Source organism: Vanessa atalanta, chromosome Z (genome assembly GCF_905147765.1).
Source record: "Vanessa atalanta chromosome Z, ilVanAtal1.2, whole genome shotgun sequence".
In the NCBI taxonomy this organism is placed as follows: Eukaryota; Metazoa; Arthropoda; class Insecta; order Lepidoptera; family Nymphalidae; genus Vanessa; species Vanessa atalanta.
In genome coordinates, this window is record NC_061902.1 from 54,801 (window position 1) to 77,647 (window position 22,847).

Sequence of the window (22,847 nt, forward strand, 5' to 3'; positions counted from 1 at the left end):
GGCAGTTTTCATAATGGTTCAGTGGGCGGTTTGGATGGTATTCGTCCAGTTCATTTAAAAGAGCTGATCACGAATTCTGCAGGGGACAACGGGCAACGTTTGCTTGAATCTTTGGTTGATTTGTGTAACTTCCTTCTTAGTGGGAAATTAAATCCGGAAAGTCCATATATGTACGGGGCGAGTCTGTGCGCGCTATCAAAAAAAGATGGGGGCATTAGACCAATTGCAGTGGGGAGCATCTTCCGTCGTTTAATGGCAAAGCTAGGGTGTCGCGCTATTAGAGAGGATATGGCCAAATACCTTCAGCCACAGCAGTTGGGGTTCGGAACCCAAATGGGATGTGAGGGAGCAATACACGCAACACGTGCATTTGTAACAGAGCCAGGGAACGCAGATTGTGTAGTGATAAAATTAGATCTTAAGAACGCGTTCAACTCAGTGGAAAGGGACGTACTCCTGGATGAGGTCAGTAGAAATATTCCTTCTCTTTATCCATTTCTTCAACAGGTTTATCAGTTCCCTTCTAAGCTCTTCTACGAGAATTCCCTTATACTCTCCCAAGTTGGTGCACAGCAGGGGGATCCGCTTGGACCACTTATTTTCAGCCTGGCAATCCACAAGGCAATCTTGTCTTTAAAATCTCCGCTTAATATATGGTACCTAGATGATGGTACTATTGGGGGAAAGCCAGAAGACGTGAGGCAAGATATCCTTACTTTGATTCCCCTCTTTAAAGAGTTTGGGTTGGAGATTAACTCAGACAAGTGCGAGTTTTTTCAACGTGGAGCCAGCCCGTTTAATAAATTCTCTCTTTTCTCTTCCATTCTACCTGGCCTCAAGGAGCTGTCTCGTGATACCTTTAATCTTCTGGGTACACCTATTTTTCCGGAAGCAGTTCCCGAGGCTATTGAAGTCGGGAGACGTGTTCTTTTACTTGCTTAGAACCGTCTCACTAAGATCTCTGCGCATGTAGCCTTGGTTCTGTTGAGAATGTGTTTTGCGGTACCACAGATTACCTATCTTTTAAGGACGTCTCCTGTCTGGTTGTTCCCTCAAGATATATCTTCCTTTGACAGCTCCTTAAAGTGTACGGTGGAAAACATCTTGAATGTGTCTTTGAATGATACCCAGTGGAGCCAAGCCTCTTTGCCTGTACGGTTTGGGGATCTAGGTGTGCGACGAGTGAGGGATGTGTGTCTGCCTGCCTTTCTCGCATCGGCGCATGGGGCTGTTAGTTTGGTCTCTAAAATTTTATCGTACGATGGAGGCAGGACTATCATACCTTTTGCTGCTGAGGGAGTAGCGGAGTGGGAGACGCTCTTCTCGAATGCACCTCTTCCTGAATTTCCAGAAAGGCAGCGTGCTTGGGACGATATGGGGTACAAGTCTGAGCTCGGCCGACTTGTCAGTGCTGCTAGTGGAGTTGATCTGGGCAGACTCAGAGTGGTGTCGAGGGCGGAGTCTGGAGCTTGGTTGCAGGCTTTGCCTTCACCCAACTTTGGGACTCTTCTCGACAGTGACTCTTTGCGTGTGGCTGTGGCTCTCCGCCTGGGCTGCGATGTTTGTCAACCACACCGATGCATCTGCGGGTCCATGGTGGGTGCCAACGGGCATCACGCATTGAGTTGCGGACGATGCTCGGGGAGATTTCCCCGACACCTCGCTCTCAACGACATTGTCCGGAGAGCCTTGGTTTCGGCGAATGTCCCATGCGTCCTGGAACCACCGGGTCTCTGTCGCTCCGATGGCAAGAGACCAGATGGTTTGACACTGGTCCCATGGCAAAGGGGGAGGAGTTTGTTGTGGGATGCTACCTGTGTCAATACCTTTGCAGTATCTCACCTGGCTCATACAACACGGACGGCTGGGGCGGCTGCTGAGAGTGCGGCAGCGAAAAAGCGGGAGAAATATGCCCCCTTGTGTAAAAGATTTTTATTTGTGCCACTAGCGTTCGAGACGTCAGGATGTTGGCGGTCGGATGCCCTTGCTTTAATCAGGGAGATTGGCTATCGCCTTAGAGAGAGGGGATTTGACAGTCGCTCCGGGTCCTACCTGGCGCAGAGGTTGTCCATTGCCGTACAGCGTGGAAATGCAGCCTGCATTATGGGCAGCTTTGCGTCGGGTGGGAACCAGGAGAGACTATTTTAAATATGACTTTGTATAACAATTTTATATTATATTCATTTGTAATCTTAAAAACACCTACTTTTAATTAATGAATAAAAAATATATAAAATATAATTAAGTATTATTTTTTTGGAACCATATCTGCCGTCGCTCTTAATTAATACACTCTGTTCATTAAATCATAATCATTTGAATTTCTATTTTGTTTTAATAATTGATAAGTTTGTCTGATTACTTTTTTTGGACGCTTAAATATTTCCTTTGTATTTTATGTTTACTGTGATTATTGAGTGAAGTGATTTCTGTTCCACATGCGAATTAAGGCGCCTTTCTGTACTTTTTTTTTTCCTACATCAAGAGATGTCGTTTTTCAACTTTACGGACTCGGAGTATACCGATATGGTGAATAAACAATCTTGATGGAATTAACTGAGCAGATAAAAGCGATACTATGTTTATACTATGGGGCTGGTTCGCTGCGACACAGGACATATACTTACTCCGCCACTTTGATCGTAATGTTTGCTACATTGTAATTTATCTGTGATTAAATACTTAAAAATAATCGAGGTACCACAATAGAAAATAAACTATTTGTTTATTTAAAACGACGCCAACCTACAATTTGTCTAAAGGGACGCCATATTGTTACATTCTGATGAACGAAAAGCGTAAGATGTCATCATGGCAATTTATCGCTGCGACGGACTTTAGATCTCACTTTTACTTTCACTCAATATCTGAACAAATTGTTTACATGACGTTCTTATTTATCGTGGAATGCGTGTCGGTGCTCTTTAAATATCATTTAATTTAGCTTTACATACATTTCTGTGCCAATTCTTTATAATTCTATTTTATTATTTATTTTTGTTCTCTGACAAAACATATTTTCACTAGCAACCCTGATGGATTGTAAGTGTATTCACTTACTCTAGTATGGATAAAATTAGAAACCCTCTCCAGAAAATGCAGATGTAGTAAGTTTTCACAGAATACCTTTCACTGAAATATAGTGAGGTATTCTGTAGTGTTCACTTAATTTCTGGATCTATTTCACAGTCTTGGTTTTGACCTTTAATAGTAGGATTTATATTTGTTTTATGTACTTATTAATTTTATCGTATCTTTACAGTTCATTGCATTCGTTAAAAAACAATGATAACCACTATTAAGCTTTCTAAGTTATATTTATTGAGACGACGAAGACGCGACGAGTCTCTAGTGTTTTAGTACAAAAGTTGCATCGCTAATCATTTTAAAATAAAACAAGCCACTCGTATTAATTGTTAATTTATTATAAACATTTGAGTACAAATAGAGCCTGACCGGCGGCGCGGGCCTCATATGTGCACCTATATTGACGTCTCCCGATTGGCCCGCCGCGACACGATCAGACTTTCATAAATTATCTTAAATAATAAATACCGGCTATACATAAAACAATTGTGAACAATAAATAGTCTATCCGCGTACTACGAGACATGTAATATCACAGGCGAGCAGTGCCGGTTCGACAGTAGAGTAACGCGACGTCATCACGGCCACCGATCGATGACTGACGAGGAAACGATTACTGCACTGTCTATTAATAAAAGTTAGGCTCTGCGGTAAGCAAATCTTGAAAGCTGCTTATTATTTGAAGAGTTGTTTCGCGTAATGCCATATCCTAAAGAAGTATTCGTCTCGGCGGAGGAGAGAGCCTCGCGCATAGGAACGTATGTCGGCGTCCATGTTGTGATCTCGGAGCCAGGAGGTCGTAGTCTGCGTACTGAAGGAGGTTGGCTCAGTAACCTCCGTCTGCTCGCCGGGCTCCTCGTCGATTTGAGAATCTGAAACGAATCACGAATATTAAATAAGACACACAGTTCCGACTGTGGCTGTAGCAGCCAATCGACTACAATGCTCACCTTCGCAGGGGATCACTTTAAAGGGCTCCACCGATTCGAGCGGCTCGCTGAGGCCGATCTCGTTCCTCGCGTATATCCGAATCATGTAAGTATGGTTCTCGCTGAGGTCCTTTATGTTGAACTTGAGGCTATGGACGTCCATTTTGCCAACTTCCATCCACATAGTTTTGGTGACGTCGCGGATGGCGATGTGGTAGCCCAACAGAGGGGCGCCGCCGTCCCACTCGGGTGTTCCCCATGACGTCATAACAATGTTGCCCATCATCCGGATTTCTAGGGGGCCGGTGGGCGGTGACGGCACAGCTGAAATTGTCATTAATTAGCATTAAATATTTACATGTTCCAACAACAAATAACATCCCCATAGCCAAAGTCTTCGGCAGCGCCGTCATATAAGTTACTCACTTGCATACTTCTCCAGGCGAACGGTCTCAGATTCAGTAGGCAGACTGACTCCCACCACGTTCTCGGCCGATATGCGAAACAGTAGTTCGTCTTTTTCCTTGATGTTTTCTATACAGCGCTCGAAAACCGTCCCCATCACCGTCACCACTTTAGACCAAGATTTACCCTTCACGGTCTTGTATTCGATAATGTAATCTGCAAACAAAGTAGGAATATAACGAAAGCCGTAACGTATCTCGGCATTCCCGGCAACCCGTAGGGGTGTGCATGTTGCTTACTGGTGACAACGCTGCCGCCGTCGCTCTCCGGCGCCATCCACTGCAGCGTGACGGAGCGCGACGTCGTCTCTCGTATGACGACGTGCTGCGGGCGCGACGGAGGCGCTGGAAACGTAAACATTGATCGGTTTATATAGACAACGCAATGCAAGCTCTCCATTTCATTACGCAGTAAAGGTGGTTTTGATAAATTATGGTTATATATGTATTTTATTCCAATAATATACACACTTCCGTATCTATCCGAAACACTTCGTATATAAACCATAGTGTTTCGGATCTTTCAATAAGCGTGAAGTAAAAACGCATAACTATTCTCTATAGGGTCGACGAAGATATAAAAGTAAACTTGCGCTCAACTTACACAAAGTCTTGCCGATGGTAATCTTCTCATCAGACTCGTACGGCAAGCTTGTGCCAATTTCATTCCTAGCGCATATCCTGAACGAGTACGTAGTGCCCGCCGACAATTTACTGATTTTTGCGGATGTCACCAACGATGTGGCTACGTGTTTCCACTTCTTGCCTTCTTGCTTGATTTCAATGGAATAGTCTAAAATAGCCGACCCACCGTTCTTCTCGGAGGGGTACCATGTGATGGTGACAGAATCATTGTCAATACCATAAAACCCGAGCGGACCGATTGGCGGCGATGGCACATCTGTGGATGAAATATGTTTTTATTGCAACGCTCTTTATATGAGTTATGATTGAAATATTGCGTCAATACAGCTGACAAAGATTACGGCAGTATACATTGCTTGCATTTCGAATCAACACTAGTTAAACTATACAATATATATTGGTCTCAGATGTTTACATACCTAGGGCGTTTTTGATAACAATTGGCTCACTCTCCAAGGCATCGGACACTCCTATCGGATTCTGCGCCATTATTCGGAACATGTATTCGCAGTTCTCATTCAACCGCTGAATGCAGTACGTTTCTATGTTCTTGTCAACATCAGCCACCTTGACCCATTGGTCTAACTCTGGCTCGTGCTTCTCTATAGCATACTTGATCAGATCCAACCCGCCATCGTCGAGGGGAGGCTTCCATTCTATTGTAACAGACTCTCGACTTATTTCTCTCATTATCACGGGACCTTCCGGTTTGCTTGGTTTGTCTGAAAATAAAGAGTTATTCCAATTTTTATATTGGTATTGAAAATCTGCATCGACCCCGCCTGGAACTTATCAAAACATAGAACTTAAACTCAGATTATGACTTCATTCAAAATGTGGACATGATGCTAAACGGCCTTGTAGTCAAAATAAATTATAGACCAAATTAATAAAATTAATTTTATTAATTTGGTCTATAATTTTAGTAAATAGAAGTGATGATGGCTTTGGCGTAAATCATGAGAACCTCGGCGTAAATATCGCATTAACAATAGCAATTGTATTGTATCGGCAAAATTGCCTTTTCCGACATTTTGTATACTTTCGTTAAGTTGGATCCGTAATGCGGTTAATGTTTATGACATCTTCACAAGTCGAATCACTTTGGATGAGGTCTCTATAATATAAAAAGATCCGTTGTTATCATCGTTATTCACCATTTAAACAGGGCTTGTTACAATACGACAGGCTATTATAAAAGAAATATATTCTAGACTAGACTTTAAATGAATACTAAAGAAGACAGAATTTTAAAAGAAAAAGGCTGAAGGCAGAAAAAGACAGCTTCGACTAAAATCACTTAAAACTAGCTTGATCACTCATTTAGCGAGTGACACGTGTGATAGAATCAACTAATAATAATATTATTGTATAAATAATCTCTTTTACGATATAATAAAAAGACTGATAGATGTCAAATACTTTACTATAATAATTCAATAAACAGAAGATACATCCACTACGCACTAGAAATGGCGTGCCCTACACTAACTCTGCTCAACTGAACTGGTCTTCAGACAGTTCACGCGTATATAATTTAAAATAATGATACTTAATTTCGTGATAATTTTTACAACTACCGAACATTAAATATGATTTGAATTTTGTATAAACATATATGTATAACCCGTGACAGAGCACTGCTTACAAAATCATAGGTGGTTTTTTTCTGACGAGTTTAACAACAATGGATGTATCTGCAAACAATACAGTGTCGCAAGTCTTATTTACAAAATAAAGTAATTCATTCAAATATACTAAAAACAGCACAGGCCTTAAAATTGAACCCAGTGGTACACGCATTTGCGCCATATTGTTATACTCTGTTGAACCAATACTGTAAATGCCATAAAATTCCAGCGATTACAATGTTTTGGTTGCGAGAAAACTATTCTCGCTTATGCGATCTATCGCTTTATTTTGATAGTTTAATAAGATGACATAATGATTTAACTTTGGTTCTAATTCTTACCAGTGCCTGATATTTTTATATGACTTTCTTGTCTATCGTAAAATATATATAAATGATAAAAAAGTCGAGGTTACACCGAATAAGGAGATAGTTATAACTACACAATGGACAGTTTTAGACAATATATCATCTATACTACACGATTACACTACACTATACTATGCACATATTTTTTTTAAATATTTCTTTTTTAAGCCTAGGTGATTGCCCAAACAAAATTTCATCATGTTCCTTTAGATTAATATTTATCATTTTCTCATACCAAATAGTTATGCAAAAAGTGAGATGTATGATAAGATAATATTTTTAAGAATGTGTATATTACACGCATATGTTATGTGAAAGGTAATAATCAAATGGATCCCTTGCTTACCGTAAACTTTTAGAGTGGTTTCTGCTGATGCAGTTCCAGCCTTATTCACAGCCTCTACTGTATATTTGCCGGCATGAGACCTTTGTAGAGTCGATATTCTTATCAGGCTGGAAGTATCCTCAGTTACAATCTCAACATCCTCCGTAATATCTACCCTGGACCCGTTCCTATACCACACGACATCCGGCCTCGGTATACCACTGATGACCGCCGTCACCGACCAGCGTTCACCGACCGCATGTTTCTGAGCGACTTCTTCGTCTGCCACGACAACAGTCGGTTTCTGTCGAATTTCCAGCGAGCAAGACGTGTCTATTTCACCGTAATCGTTAGTCGCAACGCACTTATATAACCCCTCAGTAGTCTTTGCCGCCGTGACCACTAATGTCGCGACTCTGTTGACGTACGTCGCTTTGGCTGTTTTTAACTGTTTACCGTTTTTGTACCATGTGACCTTTGGTTCTGGAAGACCTCCGAAAATGCAAGTAAGTTCGACATCATCACCGGGTCCGCCTATGACGTCCATTAAAGGTTTCTTCAAGGTCGGAGGCTGATTCTCCATCACTCTCTCGACGCGGATGTACTCAGTCGTTTCGGACGATCCGCTTACGCCAACTTCGTTTACAGCGAAAACTCTGAATTTATACGTTGACATTGTTTTAAGATTCTTGACGCAGTATTGAGTCTTTTGAATATTTTCTATCGACAGCCATCTGCAACAAAATTTCACATATGCCCAAAACGGTTTGCGATTCGAACTTTTGCCACCATTCACTCAGTAAATCTTAGGATTTACATTTAAGGCACGGTAAACGTTGAAAAAAGTCATGTCATAACGTGATTTAAAATAATATCCGAAATGAAAATAATTTAAATAGGTTAGGTTAGCTTAGGTTGGTTATTTAATTACTATCGTTTTATACCTAAGGTTTTGACTAATAGTTAATTGAAATAGTGATAAAGAATTACTCATTGTTTATTCCTAAAACCAAGATCTACCAGCTGACAGCGGTAAAACCTAGTATACACCGAATTGGAATGGTAAAAGCTCGAAAAAATCGTCCCATTTTCAGAATTACTTACATTTACGAACTCATATCGTATAGGATTTACCGCAGTTCGAGCTTACAGTAACATATACACTCGAGCTCAGGCTTTTTGCAAACCCGTCTGGGTGTGCACCACCAACTCTACATACATTTATTGTACCGCAAAACAGTTCTGGTTTGAAGGGTGAGTTTTTATCGTTGGTGAGTTAAGTGAGTTATATTATTTCATAAGGTTAGTGGTGCTTTGGCGATGAAAAAAATGGTCAATTTTCTCATTGATTTTATGCGAACCAAATTAAGTCGAGCTTGTAACTAAATATTATAGTGGTACATGTGGCTATTTTTTGTGTTCCTAAAAAAACCTGAAAAACTGCTGACCCGATATACATAATACGATATCAGAAATACCAGAAGATGCAGCGCTTTGCGGAAAGGGTTTTAGTGAATAGTATTACTGTTGTAGGAGTAGCTGCGCTTCGAAGTGAACGTCAGTGTGACAAGCATGAATTACAAGTTCTTGTTAATAAATGAGCATGATTTGTTAAGCCTTTCCTCGAATTGTGTTTCGTGAGTGCTGTGCGTAATAAAATTGATTTTATTAAATACAATCAAGACTCACTCCGTTGTATTTTGCTCCTGATATTCGACTATGTAACACTCGATCTCGGAGAAACCTTTGTCACTGGGCTCCGACCAAAAGATGCTAACAGAGCTGTCGTCCACATCCAATACGCGAGGTTTTCCCGGTGGTGAAGATATGTCTAGGTTTTAAATAAATTTATCATTAGACAAAACTTTACGACACAGACAGTACGACATGTTTGAAATAGTTTAGAGGACATGCTAGTATAATTTCAAGCATTTTATCACTGAAAAAATCAAATGAATTTTACACATACCCAAAACAATGACTTCAATATCAATTTCTACTACGCCGCAATTATTTTCAAGCCTTAATTTGTATGAACCGGCGTCGGAGTGTTCTATTTTCTTGATAGTAAGACTTGCTGACATAGAGTCTATAAAGGGTTTAGTGTGCTTAGACTTTTTAATAATTTTCGAATTGACTACCCACTCATCGTTAGGCTGGGGGTTAGCTTCATACTGAACATAGAGCGTGACATCACCTCCTCTTTTCACCCTATATATCTTCTCGTAGTCCAAAATTTTAGGCGTAAACTCAATCACTGAAATTTTTAAATCGATTAACATAACATAATATAGTAATGGCTAACACAACAAAAAAAATACTAAAGTAATTTTACTATTATAAAAAGCAACAATATTATTTTAAGTCACTTATTACAAACATATTAAAATGCGCTTTTGCGCATGCGTACCTTCTACTTTCAGTCTAGTGGTACACCTGGTGTCCATTAATTGACACGAATATTCGCATTGGTCATCCTCCGTGCAACGTCTTATTATGAGAGTACGTTTTTTACCATCCGTTATTAGCGTAAACTTCTCTGAATCTTCAAGCATGGTCTTCCTTCTGAACCAAGTTACCGTAAGGCTATCTTCGGGTACTTCGATTGTCAGGTACGCATCGGTGTTAGCAGGTATAACAACTACTTCGGGAAGTCTCAACGTAAAGTCAACTGATGGTTCTTCAACTAAAAGTTTAGCCGTACACTTATCATTCCCAACTTCGCATGTATATTCGCCTTCATCGCTTTTCTCACTATCGTATATTTTCAATTTTTGTTTTTTCCCGTCTATCGTAAGCTGAATATGATTCGAGAACTGTAACTCAGCACCGTCTTTAAACCATCTAACAAGCGCATCACCTTTTGTGAGCTCGATGTCGAATGTAGCTTTGTTACCCCTGTTAACTTTCTGATCTCGAAGTCGTTTGATTATCTCCGGCGGCAACTCTACTACGGTCACTTCGGCAGTACATGCATCATCGCGCAATTTGCAAGTATATTCACCTTCATCGTGAACAGACGTATTTCTTATAAACAGTTTCCTGATATTACCACGCTTTTCAAGGTCGTATTTATGCCTTTTAGCTTTAATCGTTTCACCATCTTTTTCCCAAACAACATCGGCTGTTTCAGAGTTGATTTCGACTTCAAGTATCGCAATGTCCCTTTCTTTAACTTCGAAGTCTTGCAATTTACGAATGAACTCTGGTAACGTTTCGTGGACGATCAGGTTTGTGCTTGTTTCTTGCCCCTTAACCACGCACCTAATTATTCCTTTGTCGGACAATTTGGATTTCTTGATTCTCAATTTGTGGATACGACTCTCTTGTATTATTTCCCTGTGATCCATTCCACTCAGTTCTTTGTCATTATGATACCATTTTGTGGATACGGTGTGAGACGTTTCACATTCTAATATAACTGTTTTACCCTCTTGTATCTCATATTGTTTCTTAAGGTTTCTGACAAATGTCACCTTATCCACATCTATGGTGACTCGGGCTCCGTGAGATGCCTTACCGGCAGTGTTTGCTGCGACACATTTATAGTCGCCGGAATCTATTTCTGAATCGACATTAATAATGACGAGTTCAATATTTTCACCATCAAAGTTTTGTGTGACAGTTTCATTAGGAGTAAGAATTTGATTGTTTCTGTACCATGTTACTAATGGTATAGGATTACCTGTGACCTTTGCGTTCAATATGATCGTACCCTTTTCTCGGACTGTTAATTCTTGGAATCTATTGATAAAGAGAGGTGGTTCCTCATTTTCTTCGGTTGGTTCTGAAAAGAAACGCTCTTTACTTTTTATATAAGTATTAAATCATTTCATAGTAGAAAATATTTATTAACCAAAAAAGACAAGTCAATTGTAAAGATTTTGAAAACAATAATGTGAATGACTAGCTGGTGTCCGCGACTCCGTTCATGTGATTTTAAGCCTCAAAAGTGGGAGTATTATATGGTTGACATATCTGTGTATCTTTGAGTCTGTCGTGGCATTGTAGTCCCCAATAAGTATTTGTCTAACTGCATAATGTATATTACACGATGTTACACGTAGTGCCGTCGGGGATCAAAGCATAGATTCTTTTGCAGTTGCGAACACGCGACAGAGTCACATAAAGCTAGCCGTGTGCACTGGATGTGTCGCTTAAAAGTAAACGATTTTTTTTGGAATCAGAAGGAACCGGGGCGTAAACATAAAATCATCTCTGCCGCACCCATTTATACTTATAGTATAAATTTATTTTCTTTTCAAACGCAAAGGGTTGATGTAACACCACTAGAACTCTTTAAAAAGTTTTAACCTCATCAGCCTTGGTTCCATAACATCTCGATTTTAATAAAACAATACTACAGTATAAATCAGTGAAAATCGCATCCAAATCGGTTAAGTCGATTCCGAGATTAGCGGTAACAAACGAAAATTTGTTTTTTTATCATGAAAATCTGAACAGACGTTTGAAAATCATCAGCATCTTATTAGTTGATGAGGGGATCTGACTACCTTCCATATGTCCTATCCATTTGAAGTTTAGTACCGTATTACTTCAAGGATATTGAAAGAATATGGCAAAGTAACCAGGACTTCAAATATGACATGTTAAGTTAAGGTTTAGATTTCGAAAGTGCGTTATTAAATCGGATCAACTAGGCTCAATTACGACTATATTAATACCTATGATACCTAGTACCTAAATAAGTTACTAACTCAACTAACTAATCACTATAATTTATACATACTTTAAAAAGGACAAAATAAATATCAAATTAAAAATTTTAAAACCCGCATCCGAACACCGAGCTCGCCGCGCGCGGCATTGCGTAGACCGTCTACGCAAACTACAACTACTCGTATGCATGAAACTTACGATCGCTCGTACCTAAATGTAATTCGTAATAATTAATTAGGTAATTGTTGGAAAAAAACTTTTTAAACTTTAGCGGTCCCCGGCGCGACTACGACGCTTGGAATATATAAATATTTAAACTTGCATAATACAAGAGACGATAATAATTATAATCGGTTTAAAATATTATTTATTAATTTTTAGAGTTTTATTTTGTGTCGGGCTTTTTAAAATTTTATTTTTATTCGCAAATGTCTTCCATGTACAGATTTCGATCACCTACGATTTTATGATATGTATTGATAAATATAGAAGAAGACTAAACTAAATGTTCACACATTTTTCTAGCAAAATAAGTAAAAATTCAGAAAACCAATTCACCGACTAAACTAATTATTGAAAGTGCAGATTTTTAAGTAACAATATAATAATGAAGTAAGTCTGCTTAACTATCCGAGTTGACGAAAATTAAACTTACATAAAAGATTTTCAGTATAACTCACAGCAAGCAGACTAACTAATAAACAAAAGTTTAACCTGTTCTATAATATATTCAAGCAAACTTCTGTGAACATATAGATTTTTTTTATTATAAATCTAACCTAGCCTATAATATATTTTAGTAAACAAACAAAATAATATTTTATAAGACTAAAATAATTATTGTTAGCGAAAATTTTTAACAAAAAAAATATTAATTAATTAAGTCTTCTTATCTGTCCCAATAATCGACAGTAATACTTAAATATTATTTTAATATGCGTCCACATGCTTGCAGTTATTCAATACTACAGGCAGCGCCGCTTTTTTCAAACTGAGTGTGCCTAATGCCTAATGACCTCTACAGCGTCACTGGGCGGGGGCAGCGGCTTATATTGGCTAGGCCGTGGCCGACCGAAAGGGACCAGTATAAGTTAAACCCAATTTTATATGATCGACTACATTGCTGAAAGCTCAAATTACATTGGTCTTTTAAATGAGGAGTTTTTTTTAACTTTGTGTTCACAATAACTGTCAATTATAACCTTTTTACAGTCAAAGTTTCAACGAAATTAACTTGACGACATTTTTGCAATAAATATGTTGTAATAAGTTTTTCTTTTTTTTAATTGACAAATCTTTTTTATTTGTCAACCGATTTTAATAAAACAATGCCTAAATGTTACCCAGAGTTAACTACAGTGTATCAGAGAAAACCGCATTAAAATAGGTGAAGCCGTTTCCATGATTAGCGGTAGCAAACGAACAGACAAACAGACAAAAATTCTAAAAATCACCTTTTTGTAATGTATTGCTTAAATAAATATCTTCTAAGTACAGATTTCGATCGGTTACGATTTTATTATATGTATAGAATAGAGAGATAGATATAGAAGAAGAAGATTAGTAATATCAATTCAATCCTTACCTTCAATAGTTATTACAGCGCTGGTTTCAGCAGATCCTTCCGAGTTCATCGCCTTAAGAGTGTACAAACCGTCGTCTTTGCCTTTCTTCGGTTTTATGATAGATATAGAGTGCATATCTCCATCGGTTTTTTGTGTAAGTGTTTTAATGGGTTTATTATTTTTATACCACGAAACTTTCGGTTCCGGAGTCCCAACTACTTGAGTTGCTAAGACGACGCTTTCTCCTTCTCTTATAGTCATACTCTTGAGAGGCTCTATTACTTGTGGTTTTTCCTTTTCACCAGTTTTAATTTTTAGAACTATTGGTAAGCTGGCTTCGCCTTCCCTGTTGATTGCAAGTACTGTGTATGTGCCTTCTTGATATTTTTTAACGTTAGATATTCTTAGTACACTACAATACATGTGCATATCGGATTCTGTAGCTATCGAAATATTATCATTTGTCATTATTTCTTCTCCTTTAAAGAACCAAGCGATATCGGGTTCGGGAATAGCGACTAGCCTGCACTCTAAGAAAATTTGTGAGCCTTCGTCAACGTATTGTGCCTTTGGCCTTTTTGAAAATGTTGGTGGAATGCCTTCCAATATGTCCGCTAATGACGATTCCCTAGATAAACTCTTTCTAGAAAGAATTGTCATTTCAGAACCATGATCAGATAGTGGTGCCTCGACTATTAATTCAGTGGTGCTCGAAGCAAACCCTGCTGCGTTTTTAGCTACACACGTAAATGTTCCCGCGTCTTCTGGAAACACCTCCCTAATCACTAGTGTGGCTACGTTGTCGTCGTCATAATACATCTGAAAATCTTGGGATGGTTTTATTATAGCCGTTTGTCTAAACCACGTTATTTGAGGTCTAGGAAATCCTTCGACTTGACATTCAAACTGTACTGTTGACCCGTCTGGAGTATGTTTCGGGCGTAGCTTTTCAATAAATATGGGGGCGATAGCTTGTTCCTCAGAAGTAGGTTCTGAAAGTATCGTATTTAGTTGTTACTATAAAATTGCTGTGCTATAGACATACATATTTTTAATAAAAAAATCCTACTTACTTTCAAAAACGGGCAATTTATCAATTTTCTCATTCAATTTCTTTTGAAGATATAATGTATAATTCGATTCGTCCATTAAGTATTGCGCCGGCACCCAACCCTTTTCTTCTGTGAGATGTTTGCGAACATACCACCAGTCTTGATTTGTAGTTTCTATAAATATAAAAAATGCTGTGTTTTCAAGGGCCTTTTTTTTAATATACATAATACTATTTAAAAACTTGTAAAGATTCGAACTTTAGAGCAAATACGTGAACAGAAAATAAAACATATATATGACAGGAAAGATTTACTTTTATTTATGGCAGACTTACGCAATGGTCTTTATTCATTGTAACTTTAAATTTTAATAAAATTTGAATTTAATGCTTAAGCGAAAATAGGCTATAAAATATAACTTTATTGTACCTAGTATGTATAATCGTTCACCCTCTACAAGATTTATAGCCTCGTCTGTCTCTGCGACGTAAGAATAAACAGCAAACACTGTATCACCGCATCGAACATTTATTGGAGTTTCTGAAATATTTTAAATCATTAAATAAATAATCATATTTCATGTATTATTTGAGCATCTGACTGCTTTAAGCTGATTACTGGGTAATTACCGGGAAATTCTTGTTCTTTGGCTATACTCATTGATGCTTCTGCTTCTGCAAATAACAACATAGATATATTATACAATTTCAGGGGCAGTTTCATTATTTACGATCGTAGTTTCTGTAATAGCATAAATACGTTGATTTAATTTTATACCTTGAACTGGTCCTGATTTCTTTGGTTTGCGCTTTGCCGATATAGTAAGTTCCTCATCTTCAAATATTTTGTTGCTGACTCTTTTTGGTTTTAATTCAATACTTTGTTCTTCTACTTCACTAACTTCGTAAGTAGGTTTTTTAGGTTTTCTCCTAAATATCATTTCTACATTTTCTTCTGATTCGCCATCACTAATAATAACTTCCTCTGCTTGGCTATCATCTTCAATTTCTTTAAGCAATTGTATCGATGTTTCATCTGTCTCTTCAGTAATGGTGACTTTTTTCTTAGGTACGAGCTTTATATTACTTGATAGAGATAATTCTTCTTGCTTAAATTCATCTAATTGATGTTTAATATCAAAAGCAATCTCTTGATTTTCAATCACGTAGTCCTCTTTTTTACCCAATTCAAATGTTACATTTTCAATAAATTCGGTTTTCTTATCTAATATTTTTTTCTTAGATAAAGATATATTTTCTGCTACGTCGTCCATATATTCCACTGAAATTTTCTTATTCGGGGCTTTTTTCAATGGCATAGTGATATTAGAACTTTCCTCCATTTCTTCATTATCAATGATTTCAACTACATCTACTTCATCATCATTTTCTTTGTAATATTTTATGGAAGCTTCATTAGCTTCTTCGTTAAATGTTGGTTGCCTTTGGGGTTTTAATTTAACTTTACTTGACATTGATATTTCTTCTTCGAGATAAGAATCTAAATGTATATTAAATTCTTGCTCGACATCTTCTTTAGTTTTAACAGTCTTCGGTCTAAAAGTAACTTCTTCCGGTTCAGTTATTTCTGGAAGTGTTACCGATGACTTTCGAACTGGTTTTAATTTCTTTTTTATAGTTACTTCATCAACTAATTCTTCAATTTTTTTAACACTCGAACGTCGCGGTTTAATTGTCACATGCTGAGGTTCCTCTTCCATATCATCCGTAAGTTCCTCTTTTACATCCTTGTTTATATATTCTTCGGTTTCATCATTATCAATAGTTTCTCCGACAACTTTTATTTGCTGTTCTTCAATTTTTGATCTAGGTTCTAAAATATCGTCATGGGTAAACATTGGTTTTTCTAATTCCGTTTTATGACCATCTGGCATTTTCGGTTCTTTGATTACCTTTTTCTTTATTGTAGCAGCCTCTTTTATGTTTCTAGAAAGAACTCCGTTCTGTCGAATGGCACTTAAAAGTGTTATATTGGGTATAATTATCGATGGAGGCCATTCGGTTACATATTTTATGCGACTTTTAAGATGTATTTTTGGTATTTTTACAACTGAACCTTCTGGCTTTGTTTTGACAACACCTTTTTTTAATTTAAGGTTTTTAAACTGTGGTTCTGCAAACTGAGGTTGATCAACTTGTATTTCTTCTATTCGCATAGGTTTCAGTTTCGGTTTTTTCTTTATTAAGTTTACATTTTCTTGTAACTGAATTATGTCAGGTTTTGAAGGGAAGTCTTTATCTTTTTTATCATTTTCTTTTAAATCTTCGTCATGTAAGTTTATTTCTTTATCAATGCCTTTCGGTATTTCTAAAGGTTGTTCCACGTATTCATAACTAAAGTCTTCTGGTTTTTCTAATACAGGTCTTTCTAATTCTGGGAGTACTGATATTTTAACAGCTTTCTTTTTTATTTTTGATGCTTCTTTTATATTTCTCGACAGCTCACCGTTTTGTCTTACACTTCCCAAAAACGTAATAATAGGTTTGATATCTTTTGGCGGCCAATCAGTAAAAAATTTTATACGGCTTTTCAATTGAATTTTCGGCAGCGATGTGACTGTTGGTTCTTGTTTTGGTTTTATTGTTGATTTTTTTAGTTTAAGTTTAGTAAATTGTGGTTGTACTACTTCTTCGGCAAACTGAGCGGCACTTATTTTAATAGAGCCATGTTCCATTTTTTGAGGTTTTAAAATTTTGTTCGTCTTCAATTTTTCAACTGGTTCTGGTCTTCTTGCACTGCTTTCATCTTCTACTTGTTCAGGCATGTTTGTCGTCGTTTTTTGATGATTGTTTACATGTTGTCCCGTTTCTGTAATAAATAATAACCTATAAGATACAACTCAAACTAAGCATAGTAAAAACAATGAAATAAACATTAACATTATTAAAAATTGGAACATTCATTTTCTTTTTAAAATCATACGTTGATAATCCTAACGTCACATGGATAATAATTACAATAGTAGTTATAATGTTAAAGCCTTTATTTAGACTTTAAGCCGTTATTATTTATTAAATAATGATTCTTAAACAGTAACAACAAATTATATAAAATCAAGTTGATCTTTTTCGGACCATGTCCATGACGTTGTTTGAAAATAATAAAACTTAATTACTATGTTAGGATGAAAATACTTTAGTAAAATCAGAAATAGTCAACTCCGAAGTAAAAAGAAGTCCTATCACTCCGCGAACACGGTCAGAATACTGTCGTTATTTAAGTGGTAGCACATGAAGCATATTGCTAATGAAACTGCATAAACACGTGATGCACTACACTGCCACGGCAAAAACAACGACATGAATACGTTATTATATGAGACTCGCAAGTCATCGACAGTTAAACTCCTGCAGACTGGAAATTAGCTTAAACAAATGTTAACAACTAAGAGTTTAACTTAAGAGTAACTATGACAACGGACAAATTGTCGATTGCGTTTGCATGAAAGTTAATTGTATTTTTCTTCGAGCAACGATGCAATACACAAGTAGACGTATGTCAATACGGTATAAAGGACCCTTAATTACAATTTTTCTAATTGAACTCAATCTCAAACCCATCTAAATTTACTCCTATTGTCTTATACTACGGAAATAAGTATTTTTATTTCGCGTACTATTAACTATTTCCGCGTAAACCAAGAAGAGTAGTTAATAGGCGTACGTATCAAATCTATAAGTTCACAATATAAATATATATGGTGAATTTATAATTACATAGGTATATGTAAAATAGTTGATAATATTTACACTAGGTAACTGGAATTCGATTTTCAATGTAATATCACTTCCTCGTTAAAAATTAAAGCACGCAAGGAACAAAATATCAATCGACAAGAATTTTATTCTTGTCAAAATGTTTCGTAATTTCCTTTTGTCCGACTTACCCTTCGATGAGTTCATTTCGTAAACAATATTTTCATCCGGAAAATCGACGATTTCAAGAATTTGTGTGTCTTCTTCCACTAGTAACTTTTCTTCCATTACGGTTACGGTTGTCACGGGTTCTTCGCCTTCTTCGGCAGTGGTTATTTCTGTCACTTCCTGTTTCAAGCCCTTAGGTTTTTTGATAACGCGCTTTGTTGTTTTTACAGTTTTCGTGTCACCTTGTTCCGTAACGGTCTGAGTAACTTTGACCTCCTCAGGAGCCTCCTCGATAGCTTGAGCATGGACTGGTTCGTGTAAATCGTCAAAAGTGGTAAGTGTATCATCTGTGAATTCGTGTGTAGTGTGTACAGAGACGACAGGTGCTTTGTCATCTTCGTGTGTGGATGTGATGTGTGTAGTGTCAACCCTAGGACCTACCTTCTTTTTGATAGTCCGTTTTGTGATTTTCTTTTGTTTAGACTTACCATCGGGTGATTTGATTTCTTCGATTGTCGATTCTTCAGGAAGTTCGACAATTTCTATCGGTTGTGACTCGATTTCTTCGGGCGACTTGTCTTCCGATACGGTGACAGTTGTGACAGGTTCTTCTCCGTCTTTTTCGACAGTTATTATCTCAGTAACTTCCTGTTTCGGACCCTTCGGTTTTTTGATCACACGCTTTGTTGTTTTTACAGTTTTGGTGTCACCTTGTTCCGTAACGGTCTGAGTAACTTTGACCTCCTCGGGAGCCTCCTCGATAACTTGAGCATGGACTGGTTCGTGTAAATCGTCAAAAGTGGTAAGTGTATCATCTGTGAATTCGTGTGTAGTGTGTACAGAGACGACAGGTGCTTTGTCATCTTCGTGTGTGGTTGTGATGTGTGTAGTGTCAACCCTAGGACCTACCTTCTTTTTGATAGTCCGTTTTGTGATTTTCTTTTGTTTAGACTTACCATCGGGTGATTTGATTTCTTCGATCGTCGATTCTTCAGGAAGTTCGACAATTTCTATCGGTTGTGACTCGATTTCTTCGGGCGACTTGTCTTCCGATACGGTGACAGTTGTGACAGGTTCTTCTCCGTCTTTTTCGACAGTTATTATCTCAGTAACTTCCTGTTTCGGACCCTTCTGTTTTTTGATCACGCGCTTTGTTGTTTTAACAGTCTTCTTGTCTCCTATTTTAGAAACAACTTCGGTTACTTTCACCTCTTCGGGAGCCTCTTCAATAATCCTAGCCTTTTCTGGTGTGAGTAAGTCTACGAGAGGTGTGACTGTATCATGAATGAGTTCCTCTGTTTTGTGTACGAAAGTGACGGGTGTTTCATCGTCTTCTTGTTCAGTTACGATTTGTGTGGTTTCGAGTTTAGGACCTACCTTCTTTTTGATAATGCGTTTTGTTGTTTTCCTATGTTTTGGCTTACCATCCTGCGACTCGACACTTTCAACGAACGTTTCTTCTGGAAGTTCGACGATTTCTGTTGTTTGCGTGTCTCCTTCCTCTGGTGACTTTTCTTCCGTTACGGTTACGGTTGTCACGGGTTCTTCGCCTTCATTTTCGACAGTGGTTATTTCTGTCACTTCCTGTTTCAAGCCCTTAGGCTTTTTGATAACGCGCTTTGTTGTTTTTACAGTTTTCGTGTCACCTTGTTCCGTAACGGTCTGAGTAACTTTGACCTCCTCGGGAGCCTCCTCGATAACTTGAGCATGGACTGGTTCGTATAAATCGTCTAAAGTGGTAAGTGTATCATCTGTGAATTCGTGTGTAGTGTGTACAGAGACGACAGGTGCTTTGTCATCTTCGTGTGTGGTTGTGATGTGTGTAGTGTCAACCCTAGGACCTACCTTCTTTTTGATTGTCCGTTTTGTGATTTTCTTTTGTTTAGACTTACCATCGGGTGATTTCATTTCTTCGATCGTCGATTCTTCAGGAAGTTCGACAATTTCTATCGGTTGTGACTCGATTTCTTCGGGCGACTTGTCTTCCGATACGGTGACAGTTGTGACAGGTTCTTCTCCGTCTTTTTCGACAGTTATTATCTCAGTAACTTCCTGTTTCGGACCCTTCGGTTTTTTGATCACACGCTTTGTTGTTTTTACAGTTTTGGTGTCACCTTGTTCCGTAACGGTCTGAGTAACTTTGACCTCCTCGGGAGCCTCCTCGATAACTTGAGCATGGACTGGTTCGTGTAAATCGTCAAAAGTGGTAAGTATATCATCTGTGAATTCGTGTGTAGTGTGTACAGAGACGACAGGTGCTTTGTCATCTTCGTGTGTGGTTGTGATGTGTGTAGTGTCAACCCTAGGACCTACCTTCTTTTTGATAGTCCGTTTTGTGATTTTCTTTTGTTTAGACTTACCATCGGGTGATTTGATTTCTTCGATCGTCGATTCTTCAGGAAGTTCGACAATTTCTATCGGTTGTGACTCGATTTCTTCGGGCGACTTGTCTTCCGATACGGTGACAGTTGTGACAGGTTCTTCTCCGTCTTTTTCGACAGTTATTATCTCAGTAACTTCCTGTTTCGGACCCTTCTGTTTTTTGATCACGCGCTTTGTTGTTTTAACAGTCTTCTTGTCTCCTATTTTAGAAACAACTTCGGTTACTTTCACCTCTTCGGGAGCCTCTTCAATAATCCTAGCCTTTTCTGGTGTGAGTAAGTCTACGAGAGGTGTGACTGTATCATGAATGAGTTCCTCTGTTTTGTGTACGAAAGTGACGGGTGTTTCATCGTCTTCTTGTTCAGTTACGATTTGTGTGGTTTCGAGTTTAGGACCTACCTTCTTTTTGATAATGCGTTTTGTTGTTTTCCTATGTTTTGGCTTACCATCCTGCGACTCGACACTTTCAACGAACGTTTCTTCTGGAAGTTCGACGATTTCTGTTGTTTGCGTGTCTCCTTCCTCTGGTGACTTTTCTTCCGTTACGGTTACGGTTGTCACGGGTTCTTCGCCTTCATTTTCGACAGTGGTTATTTCTGTCACTTCCTGTTTCAAGCCCTTAGGCTTTTTGATAACGCGCTTTGTTGTTTTTACAGTTTTCGTGTCACCTTGTTCCGTAACGGTCTGAGTAACTTTGACCTCCTCGGGAGCCTCCTCGATAACTTGAGCATGGACTGGTTCGTATAAATCGTCTAAAGTGGTAAGTGTATCATCTGTGAATTCGTGTGTAGTGTGTACAGAGACGACAGGTGCTTTGTCATCTTCGTGTGTGGTTGTGATGTGTGTAGTGTCAACCCTAGGACCTACCTTCTTTTTGATTGTCCGTTTTGTGATTTTCTTTTGTTTAGACTTACCATCGGGTGATTTCATTTCTTCGATCGTCGATTCTTCAGGAAGTTCGACAATTTCTATCGGTTGTGACTCGATTTCTTCGGGCGACTTGTCTTCCGATACGGTGACAGTTGTGACAGGTTCTTCTCCGTCTTTTTCGACAGTTATTATCTCAGTAACTTCCTGTTTCGGACCCTTCGGTTTTTTGATCACACGCTTTGTTGTTTTTACAGTTTTGGTGTCACCTTGTTCCGTAACGGTCTGAGTAACTTTGACCTCCTCGGGAGCCTCCTCGATAACTTGAGCATGGACTGGTTCGTGTAAATCGTCTAAAGTGGTAAGTGTATCATCTGTGAATTCGTGTGTAGTGTGTACAGAGACGACAGGTGCTTTGTCATCTTCGTGTGTGGTTGTGATGTGTGTAGTGTCAACCCTAGGACCTACCTTCTTTTTGATAGTCCGTTTTGTGATTTTCTTTTGTTTAGACTTACCATCGGGTGATTTGATTTCTTCGATCGTCGATTCTTCAGGAAGTTCGACAATTTCTATCGGTTGTGACTCGACTTCTTCGGGCGACTTGTCTTCCGATACGGTGACAGTTGTGACAGGTTCTTCTCCGTCTTTTTCGACAGTTATTATCTCAGTAACTTCCTGTTTCGGACCCTTCTGTTTTTTGATCACGCGCTTTGTTGTTTTAACAGTCTTCTTGTCTCCTATTTTAGAAACAACTTCGGTTACTTTCACCTCTTCGGGAGCCTCTTCAATAATCCTAGCCTTTTCTGGTGTGAGTAAGTCTACGAGAGGTGTGACTGTATCATGAATGAGTTCCTCTGTTTTGTGTACGAAAGTGACGGGTGTTTCATCGTCTTCTTGTTCAGTTACGATTTGTGTGGTTTCGAGTTTAGGACCTACCTTCTTTTTGATAATGCGTTTTGTTGTTTTCC

The 22,847-nt window shown here is 38.3% G+C and overlaps 1 protein-coding gene across 1 annotated transcript in view; it reads right to left on the reverse strand.

Moving 5' to 3' along the window:
- Positions 1–3,404: 3,404 nt before the first annotated feature.
- The window catches only part of LOC125076215 (titin), a 100,837-nt gene continuing 81,394 nt past the window's right edge, over positions 3,405–22,847 (reverse strand). The window contains exons 36-52 of the mRNA XM_047688275.1: positions 21,511–22,815; positions 18,654–21,042; positions 15,524–17,575; positions 15,376–15,420; positions 15,176–15,286; positions 14,768–14,920; positions 13,715–14,686; positions 9,860–11,236; positions 9,419–9,706; positions 9,139–9,280; positions 7,471–8,183; positions 5,545–5,847; positions 5,085–5,381; positions 4,721–4,825; positions 4,443–4,637; positions 4,038–4,340; positions 3,405–3,959 (exon numbers count right to left, since the gene is read on the reverse strand). Coding sequence (XP_047544231.1) covers positions 3,763–3,959; positions 4,038–4,340; positions 4,443–4,637; positions 4,721–4,825; positions 5,085–5,381; positions 5,545–5,847; positions 7,471–8,183; positions 9,139–9,280; positions 9,419–9,706; positions 9,860–11,236; positions 13,715–14,686; positions 14,768–14,920; positions 15,176–15,286; positions 15,376–15,420; positions 15,524–17,575; positions 18,654–21,042; positions 21,511–22,815 — 10,947 coding nt within the window. The 3' untranslated portion in view covers positions 3,405–3,762. The remainder of the gene's footprint in view (positions 3,960–4,037; positions 4,341–4,442; positions 4,638–4,720; positions 4,826–5,084; positions 5,382–5,544; positions 5,848–7,470; positions 8,184–9,138; positions 9,281–9,418; positions 9,707–9,859; positions 11,237–13,714; positions 14,687–14,767; positions 14,921–15,175; positions 15,287–15,375; positions 15,421–15,523; positions 17,576–18,653; positions 21,043–21,510; positions 22,816–22,847) is intronic.